A 16,875-nucleotide genomic window follows, 5' to 3' on the forward strand; every position below is an offset into this window, starting at 1 on the left:
CCAAAGCTACAGAGAAACCCTGTCTCGAAAAACAACAACAACAACAACAACATTACTGAAGCTTAAATCACACATCAAGCCCCACACACCAATAGTGAAAGACTTCAACACCCTACTCTCACCACTGGACAGGTCTGTCAGACAGAAACTTAAGAGAGAAATAAAGAATCTAACAGATGTTATAACTCAAATGGGCTTAATAGACATCTATAGAACATTTCACCCAAACACAAATGAATATAACTTCTCAGCACCTCATGGAACCCTCTCCAAAATCGACCACATATTCGGCAACAAAGCAAATCTCAACAGATACAAAAATATTGTAATAACCCCGTGTCTTATTGGATCATCATAGCTTAAAATTCAACAACAACAACACTAACTGCAGAAAGCTCACAAACTCATGGAAACTGAACAATGCTCAACTGGGTCAACGAAGAAATAAGGAAAAAAAAAAGACTTCCAAAAATTCAATGTAAACAACCACACAAAATACCCAAACTTATGGGGCACAATGAAAGCAGCGCTAAGAGGAAAGTTCATAGCAATAAGTGCCTACATAAAAAAGCTGGAAAAATCCCACACTTAGCAATTAATAGAACACCTAAAAATCCTAGAACAAAAAAAAGAACTAAAGTCACCCAGAAGGACTAGAGGACAGAAAATAAACTGAAAGCTGAAATCAACAAAATAAAAACAAAAAAATACAAAAATAGACAGAGTTGGTTCTTCAAAAAAAGTAACAAAATAGACAAACCTTTATCCAAAATAACCAAAAAGTAGAGAGAGAATATACAAATTAACAAAATTAGAAATGAAAAGGGGGACATAACAAACACTGAGGAAATACAGAGAATCAAAAACCCGTACTCCACAAAGTTGAAAAACTTAAAAGGAAATGGCCAATTTTCTGGGTAAGTATCACATACCAAAAGTAAATCAAGACCAGATAGGGAAAATGACAGACCTATAGCTGCTATGGAAATAGATACAGTCATCAAAAGTCACTCAGGACCAGATGTTTTCAGTGTATAACTCAACAAGATTTTTCAGTGAAGTGATACCAATACTCCTCAAATTGTTCCACACAATAGAAACAGAAGGAACATTGCCAAGCTCTTTTTATGAAGCTACCGTTACACTGATACCCAAAGCAAATCAGACAAAGACACAACTAAGAAAGAGAATTACAGACCAATCTCTCTCATGAACATCGGTGCAAAAATGTTCAATAAAATACTGGCAAAATGAATCTAAGAACCCATCACAAAAATCATTCACCATGACCAAGTAGGCTTCATCCTACTTGGAGAAGCAGGGATGGTTCAACATACAAAAAACCGTCAATGTAATCCACCATATAAATAAACTAAAAAAAAAAAAAAAAAAAGCCACATGATCATATCACTAGATGCTGAAAAAGTCTTTGCCAAAATTCAACACCCCTTCATGATAAAGGTCTTGGAAAGAGTATGGATACAAGAAACATACCTAAACATAATAAATGCAATATACAGCAAACCAACAGCCAACATCAAAGAAAATGGAGAGAAAGTGAAAGCAATCCCACTGAAATCAGGAACAAGACAAGGCTGTTCACTCTCTCCGTATCTATTCAATATAGTACTTGAGGTCCTAGCAGACTGCTACAAACTGCTTAATGGACTGACACAGACCTGCTGCATACTTGGAACTGGGGCAGTGTGCTTGGCTCAGGGCTAGTAAATGGACCTCCTCTGCCATGCTGGACTGGGTGGGGCAAGCAGGAAGTACCATATCACCCCTAGCAATGACGCTGCTTAAGTTTTTCGGAAGTCCTGGTATGGGTAACCAGCTGCTGTGAGCTCATGAGCACAACAGCCATGTTGTGTCTAAAGATGGCGTTTTACAGCACTCTCCCCATCCTTCGGCTCTTACACTCTCTCCTCCTCCTCTTCATGATGTTTCTGGAACCCAGGACTAAGGATAGTCTAAGTGTCCCATTTAGGCCTGAGCAGTTATGGGTCTCTGCATCAACCACCACCCACTGCCAGAAGAAGCTTCGGGAGGCAGAGGTAGAGGCAGGCGGATCTCGGTGAGTTTGAGACCAGCCTGGTCTACAAGAGCTAGTTCCAGGACAGGCTCCAAAACCACAGAAACCCTGTCTCGAAAAACCAAAAAAAAAAAAAAAAAAAAAAAATTGGAAGACAGTTTGTAAAAAAAAAAGAGGTCCTTAGCATTTTAAGAAGCCGTTCTGGTCAGAAAAGGATACAGATATGCAATAAAGACAAATCCAGATTAAAAAAAAAAAGACCTCTAAATGGGTCACAGTGTTGAATCAATGTACAAAGGCTTGGGAGAGAGAAGAAAAATAGTATTGAGAGAAAAAAGTAAATAATTTTAAAAAAACCAAAGTCTTTAAAGAGTCAGAGCATAGACGGTCATAGATTAAAAGAAATAAAGATAATAAATATTAAGAAGTAATAGAATAAAACCGAATAAGCCATGTAAAGACAGAATATACACAGAGAGTCTGGATTATGTATATTATTGTCTTTTCTTTGAATTTTTGGACTGTGAAGGAGCTAAGAAACCAACCTATATACCTTAAAGGTATCTTGATTTCAAAATATGAGTCTAAGGATATGTTGCTTTGAAAAAGGTGTTCTTCTGTTTCCACAGAAGATGAGAGCCTTACAGATTAATGTGATTTGATGGACCAAGATCCCCTGAAAGGTCACTGTGAACACCCCAAAAATAACTTTGTCCAACAAAAAGCAGGAAGCAATTTTGAGAGAACTATGCCCACATTCCCAAATATTGTTTATAAATGTCTGTTCACATTTAAAAGGGGATGTGCTATAGAGATCTGCATTGCTGTGGATCTTGGTCTACTGATACAAATTTGATTAAGGTATTATGTTTGTCTAGCTCATTTTAAAATGTAATGTATAACTAAGAAATATAGGTTAATAGATAATTACCTATAATAGTCAAGCTTCTAGTCATGTTAGTTAGGTTTTCTAGATATATTTCAATTAGATAGGTGTTCTTCAAACCTTTCAAAGACCTAAGGAATACGGCATTTCAATTTTTTTTTTTTTTTTTTTTGGTTTTTCGAGACAGGGTTTCTCTGTGGTTTTGGAGCCTGTCCTGGAACTAGCTCTTGTAGACCAGGCTGGTCTCGAACTCACAGAGATCCGCCTGCCTCCCGAGTGCTGGGATTAAAGGCATGCACCACCACCGCCCGGCATGTGATTATTTTGGAACTAAGTAGCAGGAAACTAATTAGCAGCCTTCTAGTTACAAGCTAAAACAATTCTGTACAATTAAAAAAAAAAAAAACCTTCTGGAGGCATCACCATGCCTGACTTCAAACTCTATTATACAGTTACGATAATGAAAACAGCTCAGTATTGGCATAAAAACAGATAAGAGGAACAATGGAATTGATTCAAAGACCTGGATATCAACCTACACACCTATGAATACCTGATTTTTGACAAAGAAGCTAAAAGTATAAAATAGAAAAAGGAAAGCATATTCAAGCAATGGTGTTGGCATAAGTGGATATGACTTGTAGAAGAATGTAAATAGATCTATATCTATCGCCATGCACAAAACTCAAGTCCAAATGGATGAAAGACATCAACATAAAACCAACCACAATGAACCTCATTATTCATTATTGTAATGCTATAGTAGAGTTTGAAGTCAGGCATGGTGATGCCTCTAGAAGAAAAAGTGGGAAGAAGCCTCGAATGCACTGGCATGGAAGACCACTTTCTAAATATCACCCCAGGAGTATAGACACCGAGAGCAACAAGTAGTTACTGGAACCTCCAGAAACTAAGAAGCTTCTGTAAAGGAAAGGACACAGTCAACAAGACAAAATGGCAGCCCACAGAATGGAAAAAGATCTTCACCAACCTCACATCTGATGGAGGACTGATCTCCAAAATACACAAAGAACTCAAGAAACTAGACACCAAAGAACAAATATTCCAATTTTAAAAATGGGGTATGGTCCTAAACAGAGAACACTCAACAGAGAAACCTCAAATGGGCAGAAGACAATTAAGAAAATGCTCCTTAGCCATCGGAGAAATGCAAATCAAAACAACTCTGGGATTCCATCTTACACCTGTCAGAATGGCCAAGATCAAAAACACTGATGACCACTTATGCTGGAGAGGCTGTGGGAAATATGAATGCTCCCCCATTGCTGGTGGGAGCGCAAAGTTGTACTGCTGCTTTGAAAATCAGTGTGGCGATTTCTCAGGAAATTGGGCATCAGTCTACCTCAAAACCCAGCAGTATCACTTTTGGGTACACATTCAAAGGATGCTCAATCATACCACAAGGACATGTGCTCAACTATGTTCACAGCAATATTATTCATAATAGCCATAACCTAGAAACAACCTAGATGCCCCCCCAACTGAAAAATGGAGAAGGAAGATGTGGTGCATCTGTACAATGGAGCCCTGGAAGTGAGAAGTGGAACATGCCCCCGGCAATGCTGGAGCTGTGTGGGCAGCCTGTTTAGACTGGTTTTCATAGTCTGAGTTGATGACGATGAGTGACCAAGTCTCTTCTTCAAGGAACAGATTCCACCGAGATATGAACTCGGATCGCTGGATTTAGAGTCCACTACTCTACTTAGTGGTAAAAAATAAAGACATCTTGAAATTTGTAGGCAAATGAACGGAACTAGGGAAAAAAACCATACTGAGTGAGGTAACCCAGACCCAGAAAGATAAATATAATATTTATTCACTCATAAGTAACTTAGACATAAAGCAAAGAAAAACCAGTTCACAACTGCAGAAAACCTAGGCAACAACGAAGACCCTGAGACATACATGGAGATGAGATCTCCTGAGTAAGCTGAGAGCATGGGGGGCAGGGGAGAGAGTAGAAGGGGAGAGTGGAGGAAAGAAAGGCAATGGGGAAAATGTATAGCTCAATGAAAGACAATAAATAAAAAATTTACAGATAAAAAGAAAAGTAACATAAAAGCAACATAAAATGTAAAAATGGATAAAAGATTAAAATAGATATTTTACCAAAATAGATAAAGGTCTAAAAGTCATGAAAACATTCAACAGCTAGTCATCAAGCAAACACACACCTAAACTATCATAAAATACTACTTCATAACCACAAGAATGGCTGAAATCAGGACGGGCTGGCATGTTCTCGGCAGCAGTGCTTGTCTAATATGCATAAAGTCCTTGGTTTGACCTCCAGGTCCGTGAAATAAACAAGAAACCAAAATAGATGAAGACAACCACAAGTATTTGTTATGATATGGAGAAATAAGAACCAGCGCACAAAGCTAGTGGAGATAATAATGGTATAGTTACTTGGGCAAAGAGTTAGCAGTTTCCTAAAGTGCTTTAAACACAAATTTACCATCACCCAGCAACCCTAGAGAAATGAAGACACATTAATATAAATAAGTGTTTATGATAGCGTTATCTCCTCCTCTTTCTGCGACTGTCTCTGTGTGTAAATGTGCATGCGCAAGCACAAGCCGCGTAGTCCAGAGGGCAGCCTTTACTGCCATTTCTCAGGTGCTGTCCACCATTTATCTTGATCTTATTTTTTATTTTTGAGATAGGGATTCACTATGGTGTAGCCCTGGCTGTCCTGGAACTTGCTCCATAGACCAGGCTGCCTTGAACTCAGAGATCTGCCTGCCTCTTCCTCTTGAATGCTGGGAAGAAAGGTGTGCGCCACCATTGCTTGCCCACCGTTCTTTGAGATATAGTCTCTCACTAGCCTGAAGCTCACCAAGCAGGCTAGGCTGGTTGATCAGCAAGCTATGAGTCAGTCACCTGTCTTCACCAGCCACAGCATTGGGATTTTTTTTTTTTAAATTATAAGTACAACATTTCTCCCTTCCCTTTCCTCCCTTTAAATCTTCCCTGATTGCTCTTGTCAAATTGATGCTCTCTTTAAAAAAACAACAACAATAACAACAACAAAAAACAAAAACAAAAAAAGTGGGTTCTGGATATTGAACTGCTTACAGGAATAGCACTTTACTGACTTCTTCTCAGCCTGGTAAAAGCCAAGGTGCAAACAACCTAAATGTTCACCAAATGATAAACAGATGAACAAAATGTTGAATATTCATGGAATGCAATATTAATCAGAAATTAAAAAAACAACAAAATGCAAGCACTTTCAATAACAGGGATAAATTGAAAAGACATGTTAAATGAAAGAAATAAGATACAACAGAGTACACATACTGCATAATTTAGTTTAGTGAAATGTCCAGAAAAAAAATTACAGAGACAGAAAGTGTAATTGCCTTGTAATGGAGGAGGGGTGTCTTCTCATGGTCGTGTAAATGTTCCAGGACTTACTTATAATGATACTTACATAATTTGGTAAACACAAAAATTATTCAGTATACTGAACTGAGTAAATTATATAAGTATGCCTCAATAAACCTGTTTAAAAATCATACCACAAAGCTGGGCGGTGGTGGCGCATGCCTTTAATCCCAGCACTCGGGAGGCAGAGGCAGAGGCAGGCGGATCTCTGTGAGTTCGAGACCAGCCTGGTCTACAAGAGCTAGTTCCAGGACAGGCTCCAAAGCCACAGAGAAACCCTGTCTCGAAAAACCAAAAAAAAAAAAAAAAAAAAAAAAAAAAAAAAAAAAAAAAAAAAAAAAACCACATACCACATCAGGATTTACTGATTATATTAGCCATTGGACACCAAGGAAATGCCACCATCTGTGTACTTATCAGTGAGCTCATCTAGTCCACCATACACAGGTTACTGTAGGGCCCGTGGGTCTATCCCTCCTCTCGGGGTTCATTTTGAGGACAGTTTCGGGCCAGATGTTTTGATGCATTTTCCGGCTAAACATCCTGTTTGTTCTTGTGCTCCCTCTGCCCCCATGGTGGTTGGCTATATGGCTATTGGATACTCACTCTATCTTGGATGTGGCAATTTCCCACCTGCCTGGGGGTAGTTCCACTGTGCAGCAGCTAGGTATATAAGGTTTGTCCTAAGCTTGAATAAACGGCATTCGGCATTATCTCCTCATGAATGACCCCCGTCTTTGTGTGTTCTTTTAATCTCCAGGCCCTTGCCCGGCTCGCAAATGGTACAGCAGTGCGAACTGTACCGTAGAGAGTAACGCAGATGTTACAGGTTACCATGTAACCTAGTAACTTGCATATACAGTAGGGATCAAAACAAGATGAGAACAAGAATGTTTTTAGAAATCTGAATGAGGACAGAGGCAATTGGTCCTTTCTGCAGGCTGAAGCTTACTTCACGGGAGAGTGAGTTAGCAGATCTGACATACACTCTTCACTCCATGGTAGGTCTAGTGCTACCAACTCTAAAAGGAAGCAGTTAAAGAGGGGTTCTAGCCTCATGAAGAATACTAGACTATATAGAGAGTAAAAATTACTAGGGGTGGTATCTGTATTTTGTTTTTTCAGGCAGGGTTTCTCTGTGTAGCTCTGGCTGTCCTGGAACTAGCTCTTGTAGACGAGGCTGGCCTCAAACTCACAGAGATCCGCCTGACTCTGCCTCCTGAGTGCTGGGATTAAAGGTGGGCACCACCACCGCCTGGCGATAATTTATTGACTTTTACTTTATGTGCATTGATGTTTTGCCTGCGTGTATATCTGTGAGAGTATGACCATTCCTTTTCGGAAGACAAAATGCATAGCAGGAAGAACATTAATACTGCCATCACAATAGCTATGTGTCATTTATTCATGATTAAGACTTTGATCAAGTTTCTTTACTTTTAGGCTCCAATTTTCTTTTAATAAAGGCAGGATTATATCAACGCTCTTATAAATTAAGGTACTTGAGATAATCCTGATGAACAATGAGCATCTCACTTTCTTGATTACAAATAGTAAACAAACAAACAAACAAAAAACCTTCCTAATTTATATAAGGTAAAAACTGATAGTCATGGATGATTCATTTAAGGGCCCATATATGACTTTCACCCCAACATCAGGTCCCGCCCTTCAACGACATGCAAGCCCACATATTCCACCCTTCCAACCCTTGCCCATGCCCCCATATACCTCAGCTATGGTCATTCTCAGGGCACTGACAGGGGAGAGCTCAATATCCACCAGTTGGGCGGCTTTTAAACTCTGCCCAGTAAAGATTGCGCAAGGACAGAAAACAGCAGAGAGTTAGAATTTTAAGGTAAACAGGGGACATAATAGCTTAGAACATTAGCACAGTGCCTAAAAACAAAGACAGGTCTTAGGCTATAGTTAAGCTTTGGAAAAGTGAGGTAAGAGTCACTATTCTGTGGCAAATGGGCAAAGGAAAAAAAAAACAAACCTCAAATTGGTCAGAATTTTAAGTTTATCAAACTTAATAAACTTGTTCAGACTTTGCATCTTCTTTTTCTTTTAAAAGCAACATTGTATTCTGTAGTCCATGCTAGCCTTCTCCTTCTCCTATTTCCTACTGCTGGAATTAGAGGAGTGAGTACCACACAGAATCATATCCTGTATCTTCCAATGTCCTACTTATTCATCCCAGGCTTCAAAGAAGTCCAACTCTAAGAAAATATCACTGAGTCATTAAGCAGAAGCTGAATGCCTTTAAAGGAGGAAGAACTGGGGAGGTAGCACAGCAACAGGGCACCGGCCTAGCATTCACAAGGCCCTAGGTTTTCATCTCCAACACTGCCAAAAATTAAAAATAAATAAATAAAAATTTAAAAGGGGAGGTATTACTACAATAAATTAAGATTATTATGTAGAGGAAACTAAAGATATCCTCCATTTTTTTAATATAGCCTTCAACACAAGGCTATTTAGAATGTAAAAAAACAAAACAAAATACTGGGTATGGTGGTTCACACTGTCATTCCAGCTCTTGGGAGGTGGAGGCAAGATTTCTGTGAATGAGTCCAGTTAGCGCTACAAAGCTGGGGGCAGGGAATCAAACGTATATCTATTAAACTCTTATACGCTCTCCTGGTACTGACTATGAATTTATCAAAAGAGTTACAAATATACTTTTCCCTCTGTCTTAGCTTCCTACTTTAGGAGAATGTTCTCATTCTTATCATTTTAAACTATTAAATTTTATAATTTTATTGTCAAATGGATATTTTGTCTCTTTTCAAACTTCAAATAATTGTAAACATTTCTCATAAATTTGGAAAAAATGATTAATGTCTGCTATTTAAAAACTTCTCATTGGGGCTTAACATTAATGCTTTGAACAATTTAAAAATAAAAGGAATTGTCAAAGACCTGTAATTTGTATAAAGTCAACCAAAATATTTTCATGCACATATTTATCATTCCATTTATTAGTTCTATCCTGGATGAGATTTAGCCACTGGTTAATTTGAAGAATATAGTATGAAGAAAGATACAGTATGAAGTATGCCCAGAAAACATAATTTGTACAGGAAAAAAATCCACTGAATACTTTTTAATTTTTTTGATTGTTTTCAGATTTTTCTGAAACTTCTCTACCTCAACCTACAGTATAAAAACCCTGGATGTGCGAGCTGTACTCAGAAAGAAGTGGTGTGGTTTCTCTGTGAATTCACAGTTGTTAAAACTAATGAGACACACTCATCTTCCGCTGCTCATTCAAGCACAAACAACAAGTGAAGACGTGGAATCCCTTACAGTGTCACTGTCACAAGGCTGGAACTGGAAGGGCTGAGGCTTGTGAAATACAGCATTCTCTTGTAGAAACAGCTGAAGGTTATAGTCCCGTACCACCTAAAGACAAAACAGGAACCTGTAAGTCTTAAGTAAGGTTAAAATGTCCAGTAATTACATTCTAAAGTTTAGGGCCAGATGACATATTAGGTAAAGGGTGTTTTTGTTGTACAAGACTGATGACCTGAGTTCAATCACCGGAACCCACGTAAAGATGAAAAGAGAGAACCAACTCCATAAAGTTGTCTTCTGACCTTTACAAGTGCACTGTAGCGTGCCTCCACACGCGTGCACATACACATACACACATAACAACCAAATAATGATAAATTAAAAAATGTTTAAAGCTTCATTTTTAAAGATTCATTCAGCCATTTTCTTATTTACTTATTATTTTTGACACAGTACTGCTATGGAGCTATGGTTGGTCTGGAATGTACTATGTAGACCAGGTTGACCTTGAACTCACAAGAGATTTACCTGCCTCCGTCCTCCAAGTGCTGGGATTAAAGCTACACATCACCTGGCTCCTTTCCTTTTTTCCTTCCTTCCTTAGATTTATTTATTATGAATACAGTGTTCTGTCTGCATGTATGACTCCAGGCCAGAAGAGGGCGCCAGATCTCATTATAGATGGTTGTAAGCCACCATGTGGTTGCTGGGAATTGAACTTAGGACCTCTGGAAGAGCAGCCAGTGCTCTTAACTGGCTCTCTCTAGACCCTCGGTTTATTTTCTTTAAAACAACCAACAATTTATTTTAATTATGTGTAATCGTACATGTCTGTGTATGGGTTTGTGTACCTGTGAATGCAGATGCCCACAGAGGCTAAAAGGAGTCAGACACTCTAGAGCTGGAGTGGCAGCCTGAGGGGGGTGCTGGGGACTCAGGTCCAACACCACTACTTGCTCCTGACCACTGAATCATCGCCCTAGTCCCTCATTTTCTAAACAACCCATCTACTACAATATACCGTGGGAAAGGCTAAGAGCAAGCAGTACTTAGTGAACACAGCTGAGTCTACTTGTCCGCACTGCTTGCCCTTTCCTCAACTTTGATTTGCTGTATATTAGAGATCATTAAAAACTGGGCAGGATGCAGCTCTGCTCTTTTGCATATGGTTATACACGCATCTCAGTGCCTTTTCTGAAAAGTATATCCTTCCCACTCAATAGTCAGGGTACCTCTGCTGAAATCAGTTGCCCATGTAAGTACAGTTTTAGTTCAAGATTCAAGCTTTATTTCACTGGTCACTTCTGTCTCTCCTAATGTCCATACCACTGTCTTGATTTCTGTGACTTTATATTAAGCTTCATAAGCTGGAACTGTGAGTAGTTCAATTTTGCTTTTCCTTTTAACTATTTAGCTAGTTAGGGTTTCCTCACAGTTCCATATAAATCTGAGGATTGTCTTTTCCAATCCTATAAACAAAAGCTACTGGAGTTTTGATAGGGATTGTATGAAATATTTGGGTAATACTATAAAGTCAGCTATATGAAATCTTCTAATCAATGAACATTTATTATTTATATTTATTTAGATCTTATTTTACAGTATTTTAAAATTTTCTGTATGTAAGTCTTCGGTTAATTATTTTCTTAAATATTTTTTTATTTATTCATTATGTATACAATGTTCTGTCTGTGTGTATGCCTGCAGGCCAGAAGAGGGCACCAGATCTCATTGCAGATGGTTGTGAGCCACCATGTGGTTGCTGGGAGTTAAACTTTGGAAGAGCAGGCAATGCTCTTAACCACTGAGCCATCTCTCCAGCCCTTCGGTTAATTTATTATCGGGTATTTTATTCTTTGGATACTAATGTAGTTGGATTTGATTTAACTTTATTTTCAGATCATTCACTGGTAAGAGTATAGACACACAACTGGCTATTAGGTTTTGGTCTTGTTTCTAGAATAACTTTGTAGAACTGCTTTCTTATCTGGGTTACTTTTTTTTTTAGTAGTTTTTACATTGATCATACCATTTCCATTCAGCAGTATTTTTCTTTCTTTCTTTCTTTTTTTTTTTTTCTTTTGAGACAGGGTTTCTCTGTGTTTTTGGAGCCTGTCCTGGAACTACTAGCTCTTGTAGACCAGGCTGGTCTCAAACTTATAGAGATCCGCCTGCCTTTGTCTCCAGAGTGCTGGGATTAAAGGCATGTGCCACGACCGCCCGGCTTGAAATTTTCAAGTTATGAACTGTTCAAAGAGCTACATCAGTAATTGGTAGCGGTATCCTTTGCAGGCAGAAAACAAGCACGCGGAAACATATTATAGAGAACAGTCGATTTGCTTTTGGAGCTACTATATCCTAAAGAAAATATCTATGACAACATCTGCTTCAGTTACATATATAAAGCTTTTCATAAAACATTAAGGAGAAGAGCAAGCTTCATAAATAATTAAAATTTAATACAAGTTCCTAGGACCAGCTGTTTTCATTCAGAGGATGAAAGCTATAGAGAGCGCGTTAAGATTTACAGGATGTACTGTCTGCATGAATTACCCTTACAACATCATTAGGACTGTTATGTTATAAGCAAGCAAAAAAAGAGATTTTGACCCAAACAAAGTAATAAAAGTATAGAATAAAAAAGTTTATAGATTTTCAAACTTTCCATTTGGATAGAATCTCTGCAACACAATGAACTTTTGTAACAGAAAAGCACATGGCATAAAACTCGTAGGTGTGAATTCCTCTCACTTGCAGTAACAGGGCAATCTCCCAGCTACATCATTCATATTCATCAGTTTGGTCTTGACATAATAGCATCTCATTTATGCCTCACCCTCAGGGACAGAGAGACTCTCATGAGTGAAGGCAGAAAATAAAAGTTTATCTCTTTGTCTCCTGAGTATTTCATAAATTCTTAATATGTTTTCAATAAAATAAGATAGAGAGATAATATATTACAGTAGAGTAACACTACAGTAATAGGAGTGTTGTGTGTGTGTGTGTTTGTGGGGGGAGGGGGAAGACAGAGACACACACTGTCAGACTCAGTCTATCTTCCTTTCCATAAAACAAACATGCGATTCAAAATGTAACAGACACTAAAATGCCTAGAAAATCAAATACATGCATAGTATTAGCTGGTTTTCATGCCTACATGTTTTATAAACTAAAAATAGTGTATCTAACTTAACAGTTTCTTTAAAAAAGAAGTTTCAAAAAATTATGACAAATAACTTTAAATTAGAATAAAAATAGATTATAGTCTCTAGTAAAGTTGGGAGTGAAAAACATTATCTTGCCACTTAAACTTCTTTTTTTAAAGATTTATTTATTGTGTATACAGTATTCTGCCCGCAAGCATGCCTTTAGGCCAGAAAAGGGCACCAGATCTCATTACAGGTGGTTGTGAGCCACCGTGTGGTTGCTGGGAATTGAACTCAGGACCTTGAGAAGAGCAGGCAGTGCTCTTAACCACTGAGCCACCTCTCCAGCCCTCCACTTAAACTTAAATGCAAAATTCACTTCTAAATAATTTATGGACTAATGAGGGGGCAATGTAGAAATAAGAATAAAAGCCCTGCCGGGCGGTGGTGGCGCACACCTTTAATCCCAGCACTCGGGAGGCAGAGGCAGGCGGATCTCTGTGAGTTCGAGACCAGCCTGGTCTACAGAGCTAGTTCCAGGACAGGCTCCAAAGCCACAGAGAAACCCTGTCTCGAAAAACCAAAAAAAAAAAAAAAAAAAAAAAAAAAAAAGAATAAAAGCCCTTCACATTTCATGTTACAGATTGTAGTAGGAGTGTGTGTTTAGTTATTTAAAAACAAGAAACATAAGCATTTCAAGAACACAAAGGAATATAGAAAGAAATACTTTTAGCTGGGGATGGGGGATTAGCACTTGCCTTTAATTCCAGCACCTGGGAGGCAGAGGCAGGCGGATCTCTGAGTTCAAGGCCAGCCTGGTCTACAGAGTGAGTTACAGGACAGTTAAGGCTGTTACACAGAGAAACCCTGTCTGGAAAAACAAAAACAAAAAAGGAAGAAATACTTTGGAGAAAGGTAATAATTGATGAAACAGAACACTGAAAAACAGAACAAAACATATTTTTGGCAAAATTAACAAAACTGACTTCATAAAAAAATAAAGTGTAAACAGAAATAACAAGGGAGAAGGTGACAGAGATAGATAAGTTCTTAAAGAGATGTGCCACCAGAGCTGATAAATGAACACCTATATAGGAAAATGAAAGCTGCTAAAACACACTGGAAAAACAATCAAAACTGAGAAAAAAAATTTCAGAAAACATGAACTGACTACTAAACATATTTTTTCCCAGTGGTCAAAAACCATTGCTATGCAGAAAGAACAAAATCAACAAGCTTTTGTAGACATTTTTCTCCAATATTCTCATGATTTCAAACACTTACATTAAAATAAAAAGAACTGGCCAGGTGTGGTGGGGCACACCTTTAATCCCAGCACTTTAGGAGGATCTCTGTGAGTTCAAGGCCAGCCTGGTCTATACAGTAAGTCCCATGGCAGTCAGGACTACATAGTGAGACCCTCTCTCAAAAATAAATAAATTAATGAATAAAATATAAAAAGATGTCACAAAGAACACCTGTATACTTATTACCATAACTCCACAATCACTATTTTACTTTTTTTTCTTTTAAAAGTGTAATCCATCCGTTCAGCCACTCTTTTTTCTACACATCAATGTTTTTACATCTGTTATTGGGTTCTGGGTAGGGACAGACATAGGACAAGATGTCAAAAGTATAACACTAACAATGTTTATATTTGATACCAACTTAGCATCTTAAAAGCTTTTCCTTAAGTTTTTAAAGAAGATTAGTTTATATGATTTCATGTGGCTGTGTTGTCTGTACTATGTCAGAGGTGGTGTTAGATCCCTTAGACCTAGAGTTACCGTTGGTTAATAGTAAGCCACCATGTGGGTGCTGGAATCTGAACCTGAACCCTTTGCAAGGGCAACAAGTGCTCTACCTGCTGAGCCCTCTCTCAGCTCTCTTTTAATGCTTCTACTCCTAAAGTCAGGAGCTCAGGTGCTCTGAAACAAGAACACTTCTACTAGGAGGTGTTCAGGATAAAGAGTCTGAGTGCCCTTCTCATGCCTGTCTTTGAACTCCATCTCGTGAAGATGGATACCCTAGTTCCTAAACAGTTTCTAAATACATTAGCCAGTTCCCATTCTCCTTGACAAAATAAATGAATAAATAAATAATAAAAAAACAAAAGAATTGAGCTAGATCTTTTAAAGGAGTAGATCCAGGTAGTAGAAAGTATATATTTTAAAATGTACAGTCAGGAAATCATCATAATGCACCTTCCAGAAAGTAACAATTACAGGAACATTTTATCTGCTAAAGGAGATACTATTGTTAAAAAGAAACATAATTTATCTAATTTTGAGGAAAAAAAACATTTCTTTTGAGTGTGTATATTCGACATATCCAGTGTGGCGTGTCAGCAAAGTTAACAGATCAATTTGTTTGTTTGTTTTAGTTTTTCGAGACAGGGTTTCTCTGTAGTAGCTTTGGAGGCTGTCTGGAACTCATTCTGCGGACCAGGCTGGCCTTGAACTCCTGAGTGCTAGGATTAAAGGTGTGCACCACTACTGCCAATATTTTAAATGCAAAGGTCATTATCAAAAAATGATAGCAAAGAGAAAGTGAGTTTAGAGCTGGGCATGGTGGCACACACCTTTAATCCCAGCACCCAGGAAGCAGAGGCAGGAGGATTTCTGTGAGTTTGAGGCCAGCTTTCTTTACAGTGTGATTTCCAGGACAGTCAAGGCTACACAGAGAATCCCTGTCTTCAACTACCTCTACCCTTCCACCCCCACCCCACAGAAAAGAAAAGAAAAAGAAAAAGCAAGTGAGTTTAGGCATGAAGAGGTGGCTCAGTGATTAAGAGCACTCGCTGCTCTTCCAGAGGTTCTAAGTTCAGTTCCCAGCAACTACATGGGGCCCAGAACCATCTGAAATGGGATCTGATGCCCTCTTCTATCATGCAGACCTACAGGAAGACAGAGCAGTCATATACATAAATAAATATTTTTTAATTTGTTAAAAACAAACTCCAAGGTATTATAGAATTTGTTTTTAAATCTACGATGCTATATTCCCTTTGTATACCCTTACCCTCTGCCTTGATACACGACCTTGTTCTCTCAAATGGTTGAAGTTTGTGTGAACAGATCAGGTTTTCACTGATTTGTCTGAAAGGCACTGCACACAGCCTGCTACTCCACCTCCCCTTTCTCCACGGTCGCGACAACAGTTTCTCCTCCATCCATCCGGAAGGTGATCAGAACATTTCCCCACTTTCTTAAGGAGACTTTTTTCCCCAGAAATACATCCTTTAAAACCTTCAGCTATAACTGGTATCTTCACTTTGAATGTATGGAAAAACTCTGCATTCTAAAAAGGCAATATTACCCACTGCATTATAAACACATTACCTTGCTTGAGTTTTCTAGTAAAAACTGGAATGTGTTCTGTATAGCTTGGCAAGTTTCTAGCTCGGTCCGGCTGAAGGCTATTAAATAATCCTTGAGGTGGTCATACACATTTCCATCGAGAGCCTAAACAAGAGGACAGACAAAAATTATGATAAGAGTTTTGACACATAATTCCTTTGTCTATAAGAAAAGTAGGAATATCCAATTTAAAAATCTATTAATACACCGACAAAAGACACAGACTATTACCTAAGAATATGGGAACAGTTACTAGTGAAGTGTTGAATCTTTAATGAACAGCAACCAGCAAAGGGAAACTAATATTGGTAAAGCTTATTAAAAAATAGAATACTTTGGAAACAAAAATATCTGCATTCTGATCTTTGGTTATCTTACTCTGTAGCTACTTCATGACAATGAGGTGAGGAATTTTACATGGACTACTCAAAAGAAAGAATCCAGACACAGAGCCTGGAAAAGATACAAAATAATTATTAATCTCCTCCATTTTTCTCATCCATTATTGGTAGGATTAGAATTTTGTATATATCTGCTACGAAGCAATCTGAGAGAAAACAAAATGTTATGAACGTTTATGCACATTTTGTTTGATTATCCACATAATCATCCCTGTTATATGCATCTAAAACAGAGAGGCCAAAGAGAAACACTCAGGCCCCAACAACCATTTCAAGAACTTTCCTGCCATTCCACCATCAAAACAGCAGCCTTATCTTTTACGTCTGCACCTTT

General features: G+C 38.2%; 1 protein-coding gene across 3 annotated transcripts in view; it reads right to left on the reverse strand.

Moving 5' to 3' along the window:
- The window catches only part of Fchsd2 (FCH and double SH3 domains 2), a 223,338-nt gene that overhangs the window by 43,147 nt on the left and 163,316 nt on the right, over positions 1-16,875 (reverse strand). For 2 of the 3 annotated variants that reach the window (XM_057778547.1, XM_057778549.1), the window contains 3 exons: positions 16,123-16,245; positions 9,645-9,740; positions 8,064-8,135 (listed from right to left, as the gene is read on the reverse strand). In XM_057778547.1, coding sequence (XP_057634530.1) covers positions 8,064-8,135; positions 9,645-9,740; positions 16,123-16,245 — 291 coding nt within the window. The remainder of the gene's footprint in view (positions 1-8,063; positions 8,136-9,644; positions 9,741-16,122; positions 16,246-16,875) is intronic. The other variant, XM_057778548.1, reaches the window with a different exon arrangement.

Source organism: Chionomys nivalis, chromosome 8, assembly GCF_950005125.1.
Source record: "Chionomys nivalis chromosome 8, mChiNiv1.1, whole genome shotgun sequence".
NCBI classification, from domain to species: domain Eukaryota; kingdom Metazoa; phylum Chordata; class Mammalia; order Rodentia; family Cricetidae; genus Chionomys; species Chionomys nivalis.